The sequence below is a fragment of the Lithobates pipiens genome, unplaced genomic scaffold (genome assembly GCF_037356315.1).
Source record: "Lithobates pipiens isolate NorthernLeopardFrog02 unplaced genomic scaffold, aLitPip1_a1.2 Scaffold_13, whole genome shotgun sequence".
Taxonomy (NCBI): Eukaryota; Metazoa; Chordata; class Amphibia; order Anura; family Ranidae; genus Lithobates; species Lithobates pipiens.
The window spans coordinates 362724895-362748627 of record NW_027507718.1 but is presented as its reverse complement, the minus strand read 5'-3'; the positions used below and the strand labels follow the sequence as shown (position 1 = coordinate 362748627).

Sequence of the window (23733 nt, the reverse complement as noted above, 5' to 3'; positions counted from 1 at the left end):
AGTAACATTTCAATGTGTTTACTACGTGGGGTCAAGATGATTAAACCAGATAACTGGGCAGTCAGTGAGTACTGTTTGGTAGGCATGTGATAAAAAAAAACCCATACCAAGCTTCCCAAGGGCCACACAATACACTGGCCATTAAGGTGTTACTAAACCCAGTAACCTGAAAATAGTTAATCCACCCACAGCTTATAAATATTCTTTTTACATTAAAATGCTGCCACTATATACCCTTCTGGATGATTTTTATGCCACGGTACATGGTAAACTACAGTTTCTCCAGTGCTGAGAGTTTTCCACTGCAGCTCGTATACACGCCCACATGTGTGATGTCAATATCATGTGACCTGGCTATCTCTGAGAACAAGTAACTGTTCTCTCCATCATAAAAGACACAACTGAGCATGTGCAGGTTGGCTACTCAGCCTGTGCTAGCTGGCCTTCCCCAGATAGACAGTGCAGGAGGGGGCGGGTCTATGTATACAGGATAAAACAGCCTTTTTACACAATGCAGAGCATTAACCCCTTATATTTAACAAGCATGCTATTCTGCATATACAGTGCAAAAAAGTTTTAACAGAACCACAGATGTGTATGTCACAACTGGGGGTTGGATGACAGTCGAGATTAGTGCAGGTTCACAGTGTTCTACAACATAATATGTCATTTTGTGAATAATTATATTGGGCAAATACTCCAAATTGAAGAAAATGGTGTGCAAAAAAAACCAATAATTAAAGTGCAAAAAATTGTGAAAATCAACAATATATGGATTGTGAAAGATCAACATTTTAAAAAAAAAAATCAAAAAATTATATTAGCCTAAATAGCAAATAAAGTGCAAAATAAATGCAACAATGTGCAAAACACAATACTATATATGGATGACAAAATGTGCAAATGAGCAATGCTAAAGTGCTGAAATTGCATGCAATCATCAAAAGTGCTGAATTTGAGAAAATCCACAAAATAAAAATAGAATCACAAATATATACAGATTTGTAAGTAATACTCCTCCTTTATGGATCCTAATAAAAATGCAAGGTGCACAAAGTGACAGTGTACATCAACCAATCACACATCTATAATGAAAAGTGTAACAATGTTCAAACAATTTTAAAGTACCGAAAAATAATGAGTGAGAGGTGAAATATTTTAATAATGTAAAAGTTAAACAAGCCACCAAACACCCAGCTTGGTCTTTCACAATCCATATATTGTCGATTTCACAATTTTTTGCACTTTAATTATTGGGTTTTTTTTTGCACACCGTTTTCTTCAATTTGGAGTATTTACACAATTATGTCGTGTACACATGAGCGTATTTTCCAATGGAAAAATCTTGGATGGTTTTTCCAACAGAATTCCTCTCAAGCTTGGCTTGCATACAAACGATCACACAAAAGTTTGCTGAACTTTCGACCGTCAAGAACACGGTGACGTACAATACTACGATGAGCATGCATCAAATTGTTTCCGAGCATGCATGGGAATTTTGCGCATCGGAATTGGTACAGACAATTGGAATTTCCGATTGAAACTTTTTCTGACCGAAAAATTGAGAACCTGCTCTCAGTCTTTTGCTGGCTTGAATTCCACCAGCAAAAGTCTGATGGAGCATACACACGGTCACATTTTTCCAACCAAAAGCTCTCATCAGATTTTTGCTGGCGGAAATTCCAATCGTGTGTACATGGCATAAGACATATACAGACAGATTTTACTGTTGTGGGTTTAGTAACACTTAAATCTCTGAGGTGCAACTGACACCTTCCTAAATTTGTGTCACAGCCAAAGAATGACAACACTAATGAGATACTGCCCTAAGCTTCAGCTGGTTTCTGTAATGTAAATGGAGCCACAATACACCAGATTGCTGTGCCTACCTTCCATTCCCAACATCAGGCTAAGTCCGACGGTCTTCCCGACGGACTTTCAGCGGAGTTCCGACTGACTTTTCCAAATGAACAGACTTGGCCACACACAAGCACACCAAAGTCCGTACGTACAGTGACGTACAACCGGAGTAGAATGAGGAAGTCCATTTTCGTCCATCGGACTAGCATACAGACGAATGGATTTTTCGACCGTACTCGAGTTCATCGGAAAGATTTGAAACATGTTTTAAATCTAAAGTCCATCTGATTTTTAGACAGCAAAGGTCCGATGAAGCCTACACACGATCGAATTGTCCGGCGGATTCGTTCCGTCGGACCTAGTCCGTCGAAAAGTGCGGTTGTGTGTATGCGGCATCAGACCCCTTTCACACTGCCAGCATTTTTCAGGCACTACAGCGCTAAAAATAGCGCCTGTATAGCGTCTGAAAAAAGCGGCTCCTCTCACTTCAGTGTGAAAGCCAGAGGGCTTTCGAACTGGAGCGGTGCGCTGGCAGGGCGACACAAAAAGTCCTGCCATCAACTTCTTTGGAGCAGTGAAGGAGCGGTGAACTCACCACTCCTCCAACGCTGCTCCACCACTGCTCCCCATTGAAATCAATGGGGCAGCACTGCGATACCGCCAGCAAAACGCCGCTCCAGCTGCGTCTTCCGGGCAGATTTCACCTGCTATTGGGGGGTTAAAACCACCTCGCTAGCAGCCGCCCCCCCCCCCCCCTCGCTGCGCAGTGTGAAAAGGCACTTAATGCTAATCTTAAAAATGATGGTTTTATACATTTTTTTTTTTTAAATGTTTTAGGGCCCCCTGGATGTTATTTTAATAGATTACTCTCATCAATTGAATGCTCTTTTTGCCTCCTGCTCTTATCTAATGATATTGAGCCAGCTATTATACTCAATAACCAATAGTTTGGTTTTGGTGAAAGCAGAGATAGACTAGCCAATGACTCTGTGTAAATGAAAATTGATATTTGCATATCAGAGTGACCTAAGTTTCAGGATGCCCTGGGGCATTTATAAACATGTTAGCTGCTACATTCAGGAACCTGAAGGATAGAGTTTTTCATTACTATTGTTAGTTTCAAAGTGTGATGAATGGCTAGGTTTAACTTAATCCTCTAAACACAATCCTGATTTCAAATGATTTCATTATTGATTGCCTTTAGTCCAAAGACAACACAGTGGCTTTGTAGTTCTGAATGCTTTTACTAAAACTACCATTCAATAAACCCAAACTTCAGACCAAACCAAAAATGTGGATAAAAAATAATAAATTACAAAATACAACTAAAAAAACTAACCCCAATCAGTGTCTACTAAGCTGCTGCTATGCTTAAGCCGGGTACACACTACCCACTGGGTTGCCCAACAAACAAAAAAAAACTGACAGCTCCAGTCGTAGTTACTGTACTAGCCATGCGAGGTTGGTTCAGTGATCTCCCCTGCTGAGCTGTTGCGTTCTGACAGGGGGACAGCCATTTGCTGAAAGCGCTGATTGGGTGTTGGTCGGTTGCTGGTTCTCCTCTTCTCTGAATGGTTGGCTATTGTCAGACAGGCTGACATACACACGGCCTGAATGTCAGCCAGTTTTTTTGAACCAGCCGTTGTCTTCAGACATTCGGGTCATGTGTACGGGGCATAACACACAGCGCATAAGTGTTATATTGTATACCCCAATCTAGCTGCTGGTAGATTGAGGCATACATTTTCTAAAACTACATATACTGTCCCAATGAAAAGTCTTCCTTTAAAGTCTGCATTGTCTAGGTATTTCATTAAAAAAGATTCCATTGTCTTATGTTACTTAAGCCCCATACACACGTGAGCATATTACCCACATACAGGGCTATTTTATCCTCCTGTCATCCCCTGCAAAGGCCATGTATATCAGGAGTCTTTCGCAGCAAGGCTACAAAGTGCTCTATAGCTCATGCATAGGGATGAGCTTCGTGTTCGAGTCGAACATACGTTCGACTCGAACATACGTTCGACTCGAACATCGGCTGTTCGCCCGTTCGGCGAATACCGAACGTTATGGGCCGTTCGCGCCAAATTCGTGTGGCGCTCATGGCCCACAATGCACTGCGCCATCGCAGTGCATTGCTGGCTCATGATTGGCCAAGCATGCACTGTGACCCCGCATGCTTGGCCAATCACAGCGCCTGCAGCGAGGAGAGCCATGATTGGCCACAGGCAGGATTCCTGTGGCCAATCATAGCTCAGGCTGTGTAGTACGCGCCCCACACTATATAAGGCCGCCAGCACGGCGGCCTTGTGTAGTGTGTTGGCGTCTGTAGGAGTTAGTGGGTGTTCTGAGTACCTTCAACACAGTATACACCATTCGTTATTGGCCGAATTTGCGTTCTTGCTCTTCTGTAGTGCAGTATACACCATTATATCCACCTATATAGCTAGCTATCTTACTCTTTTTAAATAGAGCTTGCAGTCAGCTGTAGGAGATTGTGCGTGCTGTCCGCGTGCCCTGACCGCAGAATACACCGCTATATCCACCTATATAGCTAGCTGTATTGCTCTTTTTAAATAGAGCTTGCATTCAGCTGTAGGAGATTGTGCGTGCTGTCTGCGTGCCCTGACCGCAGAATACACAGTTATATCCACCTACTGTATATAGCTAGCTATGTTGCTCTTTTTAAATAGAGCTTGCAGTCAGCTGCAGGAGATTGTGCATGCTGTCTGCGTGCCCTGACCGCAGAATACACCGCTATATCCACCTATATAGCTAGCTATATTGCTCTTTTTAAATAGAGCTTGCAGTCAACTGTAGGAGATTGTGCGTGCTGTCTGCGTGCCCTGACCGCAGAATACACCGTTATATCCACCTATATAGCTAGCTATCTTGCTCTTTTTAAATAGAGCTTGCAGTCAGCTGTAGGAGATTGTGCGTGCTGTCTGCGTGCCCTGACCGCAGAATACACCGTTATATCCACCTATATAGCTAGCTATCTTGCTCTTTTTAAATAGCGCTTGCAGTCAGCTGTAGGAGATTGTGCGTGCTGTCTGCGTGCCCTGACCGCAGAATACACCGTTATATCCACCTATATAGCTAGCTATATTGCTCTTTTTAAATATAGCTTGCAGTTAGCTGTAGGAGATTGTGCGTGCTGTCTGCGTGCCCTGACCGCAGAATACACCGCTATATCCACCTATATAGCTAGCTATATTGCTCTTTTTTAATAGAGCTTGCAGTTAGCTGTAGGAGATTGTGCGTGCTGTCTGCGTGCCCTGACCGCATAATACACCGCTATATCCACCCATATAGCTAGCTATATTGCTCTTTTTAAATAGAGCTTGCAGTCAGCTGTAGGAGATTGTGCATGCTGTCTGCGTGCCCTGACCGCAGAATACACCGTTATATCCACCTACTATATATAGCTAGCTATATTGTTCTTTTTAAATAGAGCTTGCAGTCAGCTGTAGGAGATTGTGCCTGCTGTCTGCGTGCCCTGACCGAAGAATACACCATTATATGCACCTATATAGCTAGCTATATTGCTCTTTTTAAATAGAGCTTGCAGTCAGCTGTAGGAGATTGTGCGTGCTGTCTGCGTGCCCTGACCACAGAATACACCGTTATATCCACCTATATAGCTAGCTATCTTGTTCTTTTTAAATAGTGCTTGCAGTCAGCTGTAGGAGATTGTGCGTGCTGTCTGCGTGCCCTGACCGCAGAATACACCATTATATCCACCTATTTAGCTAGCTATCTTGCTCTTTTTAAATAGAGCTTGCAGTCAGCTGTAGGAGATTTTGCGTGGTGTCTGCGTGCCCTGCCCGCAAAATACACCACTATATCCACCTACATAGCTAGCTATATTGCTCTTTTTATATAGAGCTTGCAGTCAGCTGTAGGAGATTGTGCATGCTGTCTGCGTGCCCTGACCGCAGAATACACCGCTATATCCACCTATATAGCTAGCTATCTTGCTCTTTTTAAATAGAGCTTGCAGTCAGCTGTAGGAGATTGTGCGTGCTGTCTGCGTGCCCTGACCGCAGAATACACCGTTATATCCACCTATATAGCTAGCTATCTTGCTCTTTTTAAATAGAGCTTGCAGTCAGTTGTAGGAGATTGTGCGTGCTGTCTGCGTGCCCTGACCACAGAATACACCGTTATATCCACCTACATAGCTCTTCTCTAATTGAGCCATCTGCCATCTGCAGGAGTGGGTGTTGTGTGTGCCTCCAGCACAATATACACTACCCAATTGCTGGTTTTCCCATCTCCCTTCAGGCCATTACCATGTCTGGAAAGCCAGCAAGGAGAGGCAGACAGGTGCGAGCCGATAAAAGATGGCAAGCAGGCTCTGTGTCTAGAGACAACAGTGCTGGTCGTGGACGCGGTGCATCGTCATCATCAGCACGTGGCCATGGGACACGCTTGTCCTTCTTTTCGGCAGCTGGACATGTTGAGCCGCAACATGCCGAAGACTTGGTAGAGTGGATGACCAAGCCCTCTTCATCCTCCTCATCCTCTCTCACCCAAGCTCAGGGTACTTGCAAAGCAGCTGCCAACTCATCGTCTTCCCTCCTCTCAATGTCATCATCAGTGACTCCTTCCCTAGACCCACCACGTCCTCCTGAGGAGTCTCCTGAACTCTTTGAGCACAGTGTTGGTTACATGCTCCAGGAGGATGCCCAGTGTTTTGTAGGCTCTGATTATGATACTCAGCTAGAGGAAGGCAGTAGCGTGAGCGCAGAGAGAGGGGATGCTCAAGAAGGACAACAAACTTACTGGGTCTTGAGGATGGATCACTGGCCAGAGATTGCACAGTATGCAATTGAGTTGATCGACTGACCTTCATCAAGATGAAACCAGTCTTGGATCACCCACAGCTACCAAGCACCTGAAGCTGATGTAACCGAATAAATGTTTTTGAAATATCACATCCCTTCCAGACTGCCTATGCTGATGCTGAGTGACTGTCCTGTTATGTTGATTGTCTATACTCTTCCTCCTGATATGTTGGAAGAACATTTTTGGTTCTGGGTGATGCCACCAGCCCAATTTTTCAGCCCCTGTTTAACAGGGGCGTTTAATTACAATTTTTGATGTAATGCTTTGTAGCAGGGCTCATTCCTGCACCACAACTAGAGTATATGGGAGAGGTTGCAGTGTCGTGGCACCAGTGCCTAAGGCCCAATTTTTCCGCCCCTGTTTAACAGGGGCGTTTAATTAAAATTTTTGATGCAATGCTTTGTAGCAGGGCTCATTCCTGCACCACAACTAGAGTATATGGGAAAGGTTGCAGTGTCGTGGCACCAGCACCAGTGCCTAAGGCCCAATTTTTCAGCCCCTGTTTAACAGGGGCATGTAATTACAATTCTTGATATAATATTTCACAACAGGGCCTGTTCCTGTGCCCACCGAGAGAAACTGTGAGGACTTATAGTGTTGTGGCACCAGCACCACAACCATCAAAGGCCCAATTTTTCTACCACTGTTCAACAATGGCATGTAATTACAATTCTTGATATAATTGTTCACAGCAGGGCACTCCAGCGCCCACCAAGAGTCACTTTGAGGGCTTACAATGTTGTGGCAACACCAACACCTTGTTCTGCCATTTCTGCAGAGCATATATGGCAGGCCCCTACTTTCAAAAATCCAACTTACAAACGTGGCTAATGAGGCTATAGCCCTGGGTTTGGGGCCCATAGCCCCGAGTCTCTTACCGGTTGAGTGAAGTCCCGTAATTAGCAGGTATTTCCCAGTCCAGAATGCAGGGGACAGGGGTGGACTGAACCGTGGTAGCATTGGCTCCGGCTCCGCCCCCACCTCCACCTGACTCTACTTATGGCCACGGGTTGCTAGAGCCACCTAGCATCTAGCAACCAGTGACATCATGGCCGCAACTCCCTCCTTGCTCAGAATTCAATGCAGAGGAGGATTCAACTTCCTCCTCCGCACTAGTGCTCGTCGGGCCTAAAGAGTTGATCAAAGCCCCCTTGTCATGGTCCTGAACTGCACTGTGGCAGTGGGGTGCATATCAACAGCATCAAACAGGGAGGGGAGGCCTGGGCAGCAGGGACGAGCCCAGGAGGGAGTGAGAGAGAGAAGACAAGACCTCACCACCACTCTGAGCAGCATCCCTGGCGCCTCCCAGAGCCTGCACGCCTTCTCCAAGCTCCTCTCCCAGCTCACTGTGACTGTCATGGAACAGGAAGAAAACTGGCTGCCGAGCATGGGTGGGAGGTAGGTGGATCGCACACACGCCTATCCACACAGACTGGGGCTGAGACCGTAGAGACTGCAGGCAGGGCTAGGGGGGTCTCTCTTTCCCACCCCCTCTATCTCTTTTACCCCCTCTCATCCACCCCCTCTCTCTGTGGACCCTGATGTCTGGGGAGGCTTTCTGTGGACCCTGATGTCCGGGGAGGCTCTCTGTGGACCCTGATGTCTGGGGAGGCTCTCTGTGGACCCTGATGTCCGGGGAGGCTCTCTGTGGACCCTGATGTCCGGGAAGGCTCTCTGTGGACCCTGATGTACAGTATGGGGAGGCTCTCTGTGGACCCTGATGTATGGGGAGGCTCTCTGTGGACCCTGATGTACAGTATGGGGAGGCTCTTTGTGAACCCTGATGTATGGGGAGGCTCTCTGTGCACCCTGATGTATGGGAGACTTTCTGTGTACCCTGATGTATGGGGAGGCTCTCTGAGCACCCTGATGTATGGGGAGGCTCTCTGTGCACCCTGATGTATGTGATGTATGGGGACTGTCTGTGGATCCTGATGTATCGGGAGGCTCTGTGTGGACCCTGATGTAAGGAGGAGCTCTCTGGGACCCTGATGTAAGGGGAGGCTCTCTGGATACCCTGATGTAAAGAAGATGCTCTGTGGGGACCCTGATGTATGGAAGGGGCTCTCTCGGGAGCCTGATATAAAGGGGGATTTATGGGGGGCTCTCTGTGGACCCTGATTTATGGGGGGCTCTCTGTGGACCCTCATGTATGGGGAGGCTCTCTGGGGACCCTGATGTATGGGGGTTCTCTGTGTACCCTGATGCTCGGTGATACTCTCTGGGGACCCTGATGGAAGGAAGGGGCTCTCTGTGGACCCTGATGTATGGGGGCTCTCTGTGGACCCTGATGTATGGAGGCTCTCTGTGGACCCTGATGCTCAGTGATGCTCTCTGGTGAACCTGATGTATGGGGAGGCTCTCTGGGGACTCTGATGTATGGGGGGCTCTCTGGGGACTGTTCACTTCCTGGATTTACACAGACACACAGAGGGCTCTTATTGGCCCTCTTATGATTCATTCAGTATTTACTGGCAGAAAAAAGTTTTACTATTCAAAGATAAAACAACAAGGGCAGAAGATTTAATAGATGAAAAGTTGAAAAAATGACTGAAGGTCCACTTTAAAGTGGTTGTTAAGCCACTCTAACATGTATACTACTTCAGCACTGACTCCTTTTGTAGTGCCCCGCTCTCTGTGTGATTTATAAATATAAATGCTGTAAATATCTAATTTCAGAGCAGAGATCGCAGTCCCATGACTGGCTGGATCTCTCCTTTCCTCTTCTGACAGATGCAGTGGTCAGGCCCCTGCTGAAATCCGTCAAAAGGGGAGGAGGAGAGGAGAGAGCTGGCCAGTCATGTGATCGTGATCTCTGCTCTGAAATGAGGTATTTACAGCATTTATATTTATGAATCACACACGGAGGGGAACACTACAACAGGAGGCAGTACTGATGGTATATACATATTAGCGTTAATCAAGCAGCGGGGGGGGGGGCACTTTCACAAGCTGACAGACAGGGAGTGATGGGGGAGGAGCACAGAGGAGACAGAGAGCAAGGCTGCAGAGATGGAGACACGTAAGCTGACCACAGTGTCAGGGTTCAGCAGCCATGATACATTGGCCAGTTTACCTAGGGGAGGGCAGAAACTGGCAGGATCAAACAGGTTTTTTAGGTGTTACAAGGGGTCAAATGACACAGCTCAAGCACTGTGCTGTATAAAATGCTTTTTTTTTCTGCGTTAACAAACACTTTAAGAAATTATTAGTAAAGCATTGGGGTATATTTAAAAAAAATGATAGGATATTAGGGAGAGAATTGCCTGTGAACCCACCTATCGTCTTTAGGAAAGCCCCTACCCTGGGGAAAAAACCCATCTGATATTACTCAGGTTATAACCTGTTCTACCACGCATGTCGTTTATTAACACATCTATGTAGTAAACAATGGTCCACCCGAAAATTACGTATTAGAAATATGGAACATTTTGCAAATATTAAGAAGGGTTTCAAAGGGCACAGCCTTTGTAAGCATTATATTTTGCAGCATAATAAGGATCCTTCCAGTCTAAAAGTGATTGGAATAGATAGATATGAATACGTGGTGTTTCTCATCTAGAGACTAAATACATTTTTGATTTAAGATCTTATGCCCTATTTTTGCTTAATATAGAGTGAATTGTTTATTTAGTAACAGTTAAGAGGTAGTTAGGAAAGGGTGATCCACACATATATTCATTTTATAGTTTTTATTTACGTATTTTATATTTTTCAGCTGAGAATTTGTAACTCATTTTTTAAGGTTTAATTTTAATGATAATATTTACCATTCATTTTTTAATGCTTGCGGTCCTGTTTTCAAATTGAATGGATTGTATGTAGAATACATTGTAATTTTCCATCACTAGGGGGAGTGACATATCTGTATTTGTCACACCTGCTTGATTTATTTATTTGATTATTGAATGGTTTAGTAATTACTAGTATTAAGCATCTTACTCATGGTTGAATCAATATTGTTAATAATGTTTACTGAATTTATGACTAACATACTAGGATGGAAGCTCGGATACGGTAGCAGCATTCACAGACTCTGAAATGTCTTTTTAAAAATCATGGGTGCTTAACCAGTGGTCCTCCAGCTGTTGCAGAACTACAGGTCCCATCTTGCCTCAGCCTTTGGGAGTCATGCTTGTAACTATCAGCATCTTGTAATGCTTCATGGAACTTGTAGTTGAGCAACAGCTGGAGGGCCACAGGTTGAGCACTCATGATTTAAACGATCTGTCAGCACACTCAGCCAGTGCCCTTGAGAATGGAAGAATAATGTGTAGTTTATGCTTTGTAGCCTATTTTTCATCTTTACATTAGCCACAAAAAATACATTTGCTATATCACACTAACTATAATATTTATTTGTTAAGACTTTGGATCCAGAAGAGAATATACACCTAAAGGACAAATTAATAATCACCAAAAATGATGTGATAAAATATCAAGAGGCCCTTAAAAGTGAATTAGTTGACTGGATTGAAAAAGGAAATTGTGCACAAGTAAGTTCTACCAATCATTTTTTCATTAGACTTTGGAAGATAACAGACCCTATAGGATGGAACAGTTTAATCACCTCAATACCTCTGCATTGTAAAAAAGGTTACTTTCTGGAGCACCATTTATAAACAGCGCTACAGAAACACACACTGGGGGTTAGTGTGTCTGTGAATGACTGTGATGGAGCTGTCATTGAACAGCTCGGATCATATGCGCATTGTACAGAACACTTTGCAAACACTGCCATTGCTTACAAACATTGAGCCCATTAACAATGGAGGAAGCTCCCCCTTTTTTATTGTGAATGAGCTGACTGCTAGTATACACAGCAGGAAGAAGGATTGTGGTTGATTAGAGGTAAAAGTGGGGCCGAACACCCCCATTCAGTTCGCAGCAGAACTCCTGAACAGGGGGAAAATTCTAACCCAAACAGCGAACCCCCATTGAAGTCAAAATCAAAAGTGCCTATTTTGAAGGCTTATATGCAAGTAAATGGCAATAAAAGGGGTATGGGGGTCTGGGTACTGCCCTAGGGGACATGTATCAATGCAAATCTGTTTTTAAAAACTATAGTCCTTTCAGGAGCACCGATTTTAGTTATGCATAAAGTACAACAATAAAAACAAAAAATTCCTTTAAATATAGCGCCTAGGGGTCCCTTTAAATGGTGCATCTGTAGCATGCATAAGTCATGCAGCAGCAAAAATGATTTTTTCCAAAGAAAAAAAAGACAAATCAGATCCCATTTAAAATGACTCATTGTTACAACTGCCGACACCCTACTATTGAAAAAAAAAAAAATTGTTGTAAATAATATAACCAATTACCTGGGTGGCTCGATTCCCCTGTGGTAAGTTAATTTAATAAAATTAGTCCTTCAGCATTATATGCTTGATAGATTTGGGAGGGCGATCCCCTCCGTCAGCCTAGGAATCTAGAATAAGGCAGTCCCCTGGGGAAGTCCAGATTACCCAATATCTGTGTGAGTGGGCCTGGGAGTGGAGAGATACCCCATCTCCATACTGCTATATCCCAAATGCTCAAGAGGGATTGAGTTAAATGCGGGAGCGAATGTCTTGATGGGCAATGTCAATTATACAACCAATAAAATGGATGTCAAGGGTACTTTTAACATCTATTTTTCTAAAGAAACCCATTGCTTAGATTTAGCGTGAGAAAACCAATCAAGAACCCGAGTCAGTATTATAGCCATATAATACAGCTCTATATGTGACAGCCCTGCACCTCCACCCATCTTACATTACCAGTATTTCATAGCATATACGAGACACTAAGTTTGGCCAAAGGCACCACAATAATGCTGTACGTAATGACCGAAAAAACAATCTTGGTAAGAAGATGGGGAGAGTTTGATAGAGGTATGGAAAACAAGGCAATGTGCCCATTTTATAAATGACCATTCTACCTATCCAAGAGTGTTTCCTGGTCAACCAGGCCTGTAATCTATGAACAGTCGAGTTTAAAACAGGTAGGTAATTTAATTGGTACATTTTATCAGGTGAAGAAGAAATGTGAACCCCTAGATATTTTATGGAGTGGAGTTCCCATTGAAAAAGAAGAGACGATTCCAAGAAATCCTTCTCATTTTGAGAAGTAATGTTTAAGCAACTAGATTTGTTGGCATTAACTTTAAAATTACTAAAAGCCGAACTGTTCCAGTTCCTGTAGGCTACATGCGAAAGCAGTCCTAAGGTTTGAGGTGTAAATCAGCAAATTGTCTGGGCTTGCCTTGCCTTGGATAGAAGTATTCACCCTAAGAGCAACTGTAAGGTGCGCTAAAGCTAATACAGTATATACAAGTAGGGTGATAGAGGGCACCCTGTCGAGTAACGTTTGAGATGTTCATTGGGTCGAATAAGAGGCCATTGACCCTAATTCTAGCTATAGGGGTATAATACAAAAATATTATTTTATGTGTAAACTCCCATGGGAGACCAACCTTTTCCTGTGTTGTCACCAGAAACCGCCAATCCAGACAGTTCAATCTATCGATAGAAGACAAAAGTGGTTGTTTAGTTTTCTGAGCATAATTCCTCAACAAGAGTGTCTTAATTGTATTGTCCCAGGTTTCTCTCTTGGGCACAAAGCCCACTTGATCTGATCCTACCAGGGCTGGTATCACAGACTGGCAATGAAAGGCCAAAGCTTTGGCATAGATCTTTAAATTTATATTTATCGGGAGCGCATGCGCGAGAGCTCCGTAATGGCCAAGAGCTCCACTCCACCCCGGACCGCCGATCAGCTTAGCGCCGTTCACAGCAGCCAGAGAACCCCCCCCCGCCGCACCCCCGAACGTGGGAACGAACGGAGAACACCCTCGGATGCCGGGGCCCCCCGCCAGACGGAATCTGGGGCCACACTTTGAGCGATCAGCAGGGAGAGGGTGTACCAGGATGGCTGCCGCCGCCTCAGCTGCACAGTCACATGCGGCCTACACTGAGAAACCGCCAATCAGAGGCAAGTGCTAACCCCCGCTACCCTAACTTACTCTCAGGTGGCACAGGGCGGCCCCCAACGCCTCCAGAGGTCCTCAAGCGATCCCCGCTCGCCTCAAGCCCCATCCCCGGCCTCCACGGAGTGCCTATTGGGCCACCACATGGAGGATTTTCCCCTATCACCAGAGGGACCCCCCACGCCGCAGCTCCAGGGGTCTGCATCTCCCTCTTTTTCCTTGACGGACATTTCCGCTCTCCAAGCCATCGACGACCTTGAGAACAGGTCTAGAAGGTACAATTTTCGTATTCTGCAATCCATTACTGACATTCCCCCCATAGTACGTGACATTATCTCTCAGCTGATCCCGCAAGTCCCGCCGCAATGCCTGGAACTGGACAGGGTGCACCGAGCCCTGGAGCCCCCCCAGAAAGGACGGCCCTCCCCGAGACATAATTGTCAAACCCCACTTTTATGCAATCAAAGAAGAGGTAATGCGTCAATCAAGAGCTCAACCAGATTTGCAGTTTCAAGGTCACCGCATACAAATATTCACAGACCTATCTCCCTCCACTATACAAAAAAGGTCACTTAAGCCATTACTGCTGGTGCTCAACCAGCAGGAAATTAAATACCACTGGACTTTCCCATTTGCGGTGAAGTTCTCCCTCCACGGGAAATCATACACGTTCGCCAACTTACTGGAAGGAGAAAAACTCTTCCTACACCTAAAGCTGATCTCGCAGGAGGCTCCCATGGACTTCTCCACATCTTCGGCCGGATCTGCCAAGAGACCCCCACCGACCAGCCCTGTTTCCCCTCTTTGGCTCAATGGTCGCTCTAAGAAGAGTAAAGATGGAGGCCCCCCCTGAATAAACACTTCAGAGAAGTCTGCTTCTACTTACCTTTCTCCCCTAGAGGGTGGAACTCTTTACGGGCGGCAGCCCTTTCGGTTGACGGAGCTGATGGCTCCCCACATCCAACTTGTTCTACATTTGTTCTCTTTTTCCTTTTTGTTGTACTCCCAGTTTGCAGCTCCTTGGTGGTTACACAAAGTATCCCCCCTTCTGAATTTTTTTTTTCTGGTGTAAACTAACATCACCTACGGGACAGCAGAGTCGCGTGGGTTGCGAACCTCAGCAAGCTCCATGACCCGTTTCTTCCACCGGCTGGGTCCCCCAAGCCCGCCCGAGCTCGCCTACCATGACTCGGCTCTTGGCCAACATCAGTTTTCACAGAACAAGAAGGACTTAATGACTTAATGTTTTCATGTTTTCCACTTTACTTTCCAGCTCAACTGAACCACATCGGGACTGTTTAGGGGTGGGCGGGGGGGGAAGTGGGGTGGCCTCCCGCCAGCGGGGCATCTGGGCTTCCCCTCCTCACCCCAGCTCCTGGGGGGAGGGGGGCGGAGGGATTCTGGGTGTGCTTTGGGGCTGGGGCCCTCAGGCCGGGAGGAGTGGGAGGGGAGGTTTCACTCTGGGGTCCCCCGTCCTGTGGGGGCTATTACCTTCCTCCACTCTCCCCATTTGCTCTTGCTCCCTCCTATATGGGAGGCCGGTCTTTGGGTCAGCCCCCCGTGCTGAATGGAGGGACTGGTTTCTTCTAGGGAGGCCAGGCACAGGTGATAGTTGGGGTACAACAGTTATTAAGCAACATTGTTTTTGCTCAACTTGGTGCTAAGGCTAGTTTTTATGTAGTTTTATTTTTTTTTTTCATTTTTGTTAGGGTCCGGGGTGGTTCCTATGCATTCTCAAAAACAACAAATTCTCCTGCGCTCTGGTTTCTTGGTCTTTAAAATGTGATATATACAGTTTGAAGTGGTGTTGTCACTAAGTCTTGCAGCCCTCCTTTAGAACATTGGGTGTTCAAATACTAGAGAGAAACAATACAAAAAGGGAGAAGGCGCACTGACCTAGTGCATTACCAAAAAACAGCTTTATTTAAATAAAACAAATAGCAAAATGGCTACTCACAAACGAGTGTTGGTCAAAGGCAAAATCAATAAAAATGGATCCATCGCCCCAGACGTTTGGAGAATCCAGACCAGATGTCAGAGAAATTGGTAGATACCTCTACGGAAATGGCTAACGCGTTTCGGGAGTGACCCCCTATGCATTCTCACCCATCTCCTAGAGGCAGTTTTTGTCTCTACAACATGAGTTTTTGGGCGACCCCTAGGGGTGCCCAAACTATCCGGGACGGTGGGTTTTATCACGCCTGCGCACCGTCGGTCTTCGCAGAAGACGTGTCTCATGGTTTTGTGTTTCATTCCCCTTCCTTCCCTCACGTTCTTCCCTCTTCTCTTTCCAAGCATATCTCCGGGCACGTAGCCTCTCCAGATCCGAGGACCCCTTCGATCAACATAATCGGTTTGTTTTCACTGACCCGGGCGGCAACAATCGAGGGGTAAGTGGCTGTGTACAGGTGAGCGCACCCCCTCTCTGCTCCAATGTCTAACACATCCTCCACTAACAGGGACCTCAGGCTGGCTTCACACAATGTACAAGGACTGAACTCCCCCAGGAAACGGAGAGTTGCCCTAGAACGCTATTGAGCTTTGAAGCTTGACATGGTCCTATTACAGGAAAGCACTTCCCAATTCGTTATAGACCCAAATTCATCCACTCTTCATACCCCACGTTCTTTATGGCAAATGCTCCCAATAAAACTAGAGGAGTAGCTGTTCTAATTTCCAAAAACTGCAACTTCACTCACACATCAGATTATAGGGATCCTGAGGGCAGGTTCATACTCTTAAAGGGGACGTTTGAAGGAATACTCTACTCCTTGGTTTCATACTATGCTCCCAACAAGGGACAAGCTAAATTCTTTCAAGCCCTCCTCTCGACACTGGGGCCACTCTTAGAAGGCAAAATTATTATGGGAGGCGACTCCAATGTCGCATTTGACCAGGGACTTGATAAGACAAAACCCCCTAAAGATCAACTGACTAGACCCACCAAAATGAACAGTAAAATAGCGAAAATTCTCCACTCTAAGGGGCTAGTTGACATCTGGAGGGATTTAAACCCTAAGAGCAGGGACTATACCCACTACTCTTCCCCACATCAATCGTATGCGAGGATTGACCATATCCTTGTTCCCCCAACGTTAGTCCCCCTGGCCCTTAAAGCATCGATAATAGACTCACCTTTGTCGGACCATTCCATGGTCCTTCTCTCCCTTCGCAACGTTATCACCAACACAGGTGGCGCCCATTCGCGCCCTGAATCTATCCTCAACAACCCTGTACACGACAAGTATATAGCTGACACTATCAAAGAGTACTTCTCCATTAACACGACAGAGGGCATCTCCCCGGAAACTCTGTGGGCTGCTTACAAGGTCACAGTCAGAGGAGAACTCCTCAAACTCTCTTCCCGTCTTAAAAAAGAACACCTTTTAGACATCCGCAACTTGGAATCCGAAATTTGCAGACCTGAAAACTGCCCACAAAAAACGTCAATCGAAGGCCATAGCTGACCAACTGGACGCAACAAGACTAGAACTTAATCTTAAGCTGACCGCGTCGGCGGAGAAACACCTTAGATGGAGCGGATCCAAATATTACCTCCACAAAGACAAAATAGGTTATATGTTAGCTTGCAAACTCACACCAAAATCCAATACATACTCCTTCCCCAAATTAAGGATCAATGGACAACCCCCCACTGCCAACTCGACTAAAATCCTGAGGGCCTTCCATGATATCTATGCCAAATTGTATAGCCAAACCTTGACGGCGAAAGCTCCAGTGCTGTCATCCTTTTTTCAAAATCTCAGATTACCGACCATATCCCAAGCTCATAAGGACATTATGGAGGACCCCTTCTCAGCAGAAGAGGTTGTGGCGGTTATCAAAGGTCTGAAAACTGGATCAGCTCCTGGGCCAGATGGCCTCTCGATCCCATACTATAAGACCTTTGGGGAATTACCGGCTCCACATATGGCTAAATTTTTCAACTTCAAAACGGAGGGTTCCCCCTTAGACCCACACCACAACACAGCCTACATCACTGTAATTCCCAAACCTAACAAAAACCATGAAGAAGAAGAAAATTTCAGGCCCATTTCCCTCGTCAACAATGACCTTAAAATTCTAACCAAAATCTTAGCTAATCGCCTGGCCTCCTTTATCAAAAGCTACATTCACAAAGACCAAGTGGGATTCATCCCGGGAAGACAGGGCCCTGACCAGATTAGGAGAGCAGTCTACATTGTCTCCCTTCTCCAATCCAGCTGGACCGGTAACCACAAACAGGAGGGGATGCTTTTATACTTGGACCTCCATAAAGCTTTTGACGCTATAGACTGGACATACATCTTCACCTTACTTAACACCTGGGGATTCGGTCCGTGCTTTAAGGGGATTCTGGGGTCCCTATACTCCAACCCGAAAGAAATGATCCGAATACAGGGCCAGCACTCCGACCCACTGACTATAGCCAGGGGAACCAGGCAGGGGTGTCCCCTCTCCCCCTTAATCTTCGAGGTGGCAATTGAGACCTTGGCCATTGCCATTCGCTCAAATCCCAACATATAAGGAGTGACGGACGGGAAACAAACCCACAAATGCGGCCTATTCACCGATGACCTGCTTCTATTCCTGACTTCTCCGACCACCTCCTTCCCAAACTTTTGCAAACTTCTTCAAGAGTTCTCAGTCATCTCAGGACTTGAAGTGAACTACTCTAAATTCCATGCCCTCAACATTTCACTTAGGCTAGAAACTAAGTCGGCTCTGCAGAATGCTTTCCAGTTTAAATGGAGTGACTCCTCCATAGAGTATTTGGGAATTAATCTAACTGCCAAGATAGAGCAGCTGTATGGAGCCAACTACCCCCCCGTTTATCGCAAACTTGAGGATGGCCTAGGACATTGGGAGAAAGGAGAATTATCCTGGTTAGGCAGGATTCAGTCCATAAAAATGACTATGCTCCCGAGACTGCTCTATCTGTTCAGAGCCCTGCCCATCAACATTAAACTAGTCCACTTACGGTCTTTCCAAACCAAAGTAAACAAATTTATCTGGGGGGGGGGGGGGGGGTAAAGGCCACAGGGTCCACCAAAGGACCATGTACAACGTCATGTTTCAGGGGCGCTTGGGACTCCCTCGACTCCTCTGGTACTATCAGGCAGCGAGAATTGCACAGCTTTTCACTGTGTACAGCAAAAGTGAAAAACCAGATTGGATTTCCCTGGAGAGGCAGGCTGTCCCGGCCTTCACACTTGACTTCCTACTCTGGTCCTCCCCCAGGCTCCGACCCCCAATCCTCTCCCCAATCCTCTCGCAATCACTACAGTTATGGGATAAGTTGAAAGCTTGTCCCCACCTGACATCACCCCTAAGGCCGCGTACACACGCGCGGACTGTTCGCCCAACTTTGTCCGTCAAACAGTTTCGGCAAACAGTCCGCTCAAAATGAGCATGGACGGACATGGCCACACACGACGAACAGTTTGCTGAAACCGTGCGCGATGACGTGAACGGCACGTACGACGGGACGAAAAATACGACGTCCTATACACTGCATTATAACTTTCGGCGTGTTAAGCCTTTCTGAGCATGCGCGGAACTTAGTTTGTCGAACAAGCCTACACACGGGCGGACTGTTCGCTCAAACAAGGTTTCAGCGGACAGTTTTACGGAATTTCCGAAAAACCTTGTTCGTCAAACTGTCCGCTGAAACTGTCCGCTGAAAGCCCACACACGAGCGGACTGTCCGCCCAAACACTGTTCAGCGGACAAAGTTGGGCGAACAGTCCGCCCGTGTGTACGCGGCCTAAAACCTTTGGCACACATGTTTAACAATCCAGACTTCCCCCCGGGCCAGGACATCAAAGTCTTTAGATGGTGGCTTGATAAGGGTCTATATCGAATTGGGCACTTCTTCAACGCACAGGGCCCTATCACCTTGGGATATTGTGTGAGCCAGCTTGAGATGCCGCCCTCTGAATGTTTCAGATTCTACCAGATCTGCCACTTCCTACTAAAAATTTGGACAGAAAAGCCGACTCCCCCCAGCTTCACTCCATACGAGTCGTTGGTGCGGACAAGCTACTGAGCAGAGAGGGGCGGTCTGGATTGTATATAAGGCACTCGCTCACCGCCCGATCAAAACCAATTGTATGACAGCTTGGGAGAACGACCTAGCAATTGGCATGTCGGTAGAGAAATGGCAGGCCTCCTTTTCCAGAGCCTACAAAGGCATTAGAAATGTTTCACTGATAGGGGCCAATCTAAAGGTCCTTACCAGGTGGTACTTGACCCCTGCGAGACTCTCCGTAATGTACCCCGCCGCTGATCCCAGATGCTTCCGAGGTTGCCAATTGGTAGGCTCCATGGCTCACATCTGATGGGAATGCCCCTGAATAAGGCCTTTTTGGAAAAAATGTTTAGCCCTAATACGGAAAATCACACACCTCCCTCTTCCAAGAAGCCCTGCCATCTCCCTTCTTAATGCTAATCTCCCCAAGGTTCCGAAACATACTCGTAAACGGATTCATATTATTTCCCTGGGAGCTAAGATGACAATTGCCAAGGCGTGGAAACTCCCCAGAGTCTCTCTTAAAGCAGCCATTAAGAAAATATCGTGGATAATGCTACAAGAGAAGCTTACTGGTATCCTACTAAACTCCACAGCCCAATTCGAAGCTTCCTGGGAGCCATGGGCTCAGTACATGGGCATATCCCTTATTCCAGGAGTGCGGCCTTAGTTCCCAGGGCATGATTCGGGTCTGGATGCTGCTCGTCCGTAGACATGCTTCCCCCCTTCTTTCTTCCCCCACCTTCCCCTGCCCCCCATCCCCTGTCTTTCTTCCGAAGTTTGCCCTTGTTACCTCGTCCTCCAGGATCTCTCCCTGATCCTCTTTACTTAATCTGTCTGCCTAGGAGGGCTGAGGAGTTGGAGAGTAGAGTGTACTCCCGGTAGACTCCGCCTACCACACCGTATTTGATGACCTCCATCCAGATGGAGGGGGCTAGGACACTGAGAGGCTCTCACCCTGCACAGTGTGTTCCAAGTTGGGGTGCAGGTGAGGCCCAGTAGGTGATAGACATAGTGACTCCGTATATAAGGTGTGTGGGCGGAACTAGAGGAGATAGTACAGAGTATTAGGACCTTAGTATTCGGTTGTCCTCTGAGTATTCTTGTATGAGACTTTCGACTATGTAACATCTCTCCAACACATGTAACAAGGTATCTGTTATGTTTTACGTGCTTTGTTAATTCAATAAAATCTTTGAAAGTAAATTTGTATTTATCAAAGAAATAGGGAAATAATGTGGGCAAGTGGAATTCTTTTGTTCTTTTTGGATAAGGGTAATGTGTGCCTCTTGAGAGTGACAAGCAAAAGGGCAGATTGAGGAAACTGAGCTAAACATCTGTGAACCCAACAGGTCAGGCCTTTTATCAAATGGAATGGTCTTTGATAACGTGTTATTTCGTCAGTTGAGAAAGAAATGAATAGATTATCTGCCTTTTGGGTCAAAAGGCGAGGTAAGACCATATGTTTGAGGTAATCTATGAGCTTGGGTAAATGTAGAGGATCCAAAAGAGACAAGTCTGTATTTTGGATATAATATAAGACCTTGTAATAGTTGTGAAAGAGAGAAGCTATCTGTTTTGAGGCATGGACCATCCCGCTCATCGGGCAACATATTTTAGTAATATATAATCTGGGTTTGTTTAATCTAAAGGAACTGAGCCAATGCCCTACTACATGTTTTAGCAAACTCATATATAGCCCTTTGAGCACAATCTTTCTGATTTAAATACCTTCGGTCTGGAAAGTTTCTAAAGTTTGAATCTCTCTATGTAAAGAGGATATTGTGGAGGTCCTCTACCTTTCTCTTCAAGCGGTTGCCATGTGATATAAGAACTCCCCTTAATACACACTTTAAAGGTTCCCACTGTGGCCATGGGGTAGTATCATCGTGATTTTCAAGAAAAGATGAGAGCTATTGGCTACTAGCCTGAACGTAGTCCCATCGTAACGAAATAACGTCATCACGTTATGTACAGTCGGATTTTCCGACAACTTTGTCTGACCGTGTGTATGCAACAGTTTCGGACAAAATCCGTCGGAAAAAATCCAACGGATTTGGTTGTCAGAATGTCCGACCATGTGTACAAGGGCTTAGACACGGTTCGCCCGGCGGTCGTTTCGCGGCGAATTTCGGCTGTTCGTGGTCCACCCGTTCGGCAGACTATTGGTGCCGTTCACCCGGCGGACTTCCGTGTTTACTGTGTAAAAGAACTTTGACCTATGATGACACATCCATCATGGGGTACAGGACAGCCAATTGAGACATTACAGCACATGGACACTTGGATACTTGGACATTCCCCCTAACTTATAAATAGACCCGATCCGGCAGCCATTTTACATTCTTTCTTCTGTCACTATAGGGAGAGGTTGCTGTGTGGAGCAGGGAGAGATTGCAGTGACCCAAATCGCTAGCTATTTGGTACACAAAAGTTCTTATAGGTGTTAGGTGTATATAGGTTTGCTGTGCTACTGATTGTTGCAGCAGCCTGAGTGTCTTTTGTCAGTTTAGAGAAAGGGACAGGACGGTGTGTCTGCTGTAGGGACAGTCAGTTTAGTCATTAGCTGTTACTATCAGGTCTACAAAGGTGCTATTCCAGTTATTGTTCCAGTAGCCTCTGTTTTGTCAGTTTATATAGGGACAGGCAGGAAGCAGTGTGTGAGGCAGTGAGGGTCAGTTTAATCAGTAGCTGTTACTATATTAGGTCCACAAAGGTTCTTTTCAGGACTGGTATCAGTGGTATGGTAATAGGCTTGTACACGTATAATATTCTTTCTTCCAAATATAGAAAGAATATTATACTTGACTGCTGCCCTTCTGCTGCAGTCTGCTAATCATTCATAACCTACTTGTTCCACAAAGCTCCTTATAAGGACTGGTAATAACCTGGTGTAGGGTGCTATAGTACATAGGGTTGAGTGAGGTACAGTCTGCCATTCTATAAGGACTGGTATAGGTCCACAATACATAGGGTTGAGGTGCACTACTGCTGACCGCTGCCCTATACTGCAGCAGTCCTTCATCGGTATAGGGACTGACGTACAGTCTGCTAATCACTCACACACAACCTACTTGTTCCACAAAGGTCCTTATAAGGACTGGTAACTTGGTTTGTCTAGGGTGCTACAGTACATAGGGTTGAGTGAGGTACAGTCTGCCATTCTATAAGGACTGGTATAGGTCCACAATACATAGGGTTGAGGTGCACTACTGCTGACCGCTGCCCTATACTGCAGCAGTCCTTCATCGGTATAGGGACTGACGTACAGTCTGCTAATCACTCACACACAACCTACTTGTTCCACAAAGGTCCTTATAAGGACTGGTAAGGTATGGGGTACTACAGTACATAGGGTTGAGTGAGGTACAGTCTGCTATTCTATAAGGACTGGTATAGGTCCACAATACATAGGGTTGAGGTGTACTACTGCTGACCGCTGCCCTATACTGCAGCAGTCCTTCATCAGTATAGGGACTGACGTACAGTCTGCTAATCAGTCACAACCTACTTGTTCCACAAAGGTCCTTATAAGGACTGGTAACTTGGTTTGTCTAGGGTGCTACAGTACATAGGGTTGAGTGAGGTACAGTCTGCCATTCTATAAGGACTGGTATAGGTCCACAATACATAGGGTTGAGGTACACTACTGCTGACCGCTGCCCTATACTGCAGCAGTCCTTCATCGGTATAGGGACTGACGTACAGTCTGCTAATCACTCACACACAACCTACTTGTTCCACAAAGGTCCTTATAAGGACTGGTAAGGTATAGGGTACTACAGTACATAGGGTTGAGTGAGGTACAGTCTTCTATTCTATAAGGACTGGTATAGGTCCACAATACATAGGGTTGAGGTGCACTACTGCTGACCGCTGCCCTATACTGCAGCAGTCCTTCATCAGTATAGGGACTGACGTACAGTCTGCTAATCAGTCACAACCTACTTGTTCCACAAAGGTCCTTATAAGGACTGGTAACTTGGTCTGTCTAGGGTGCTACAGTACATAGGGTTGAGTG

The 23733-nt window shown here is 45.9% G+C and overlaps 1 protein-coding gene across 2 annotated transcripts in view; it reads left to right on the top strand.

Annotated features, from left to right (window-relative positions):
• Positions 1-23733, top strand: part of LOC143975136 (putative ATP-dependent RNA helicase DDX60) — a 595575-nt gene that overhangs the window by 313767 nt on the left and 258075 nt on the right. For both annotated transcript variants that reach the window (XM_077477174.1, XM_077477173.1), the window contains exon 24: positions 11082-11210. In XM_077477174.1, coding sequence (XP_077333300.1) covers positions 11082-11210 — 129 coding nt within the window. The remainder of the gene's footprint in view (positions 1-11081; positions 11211-23733) is intronic.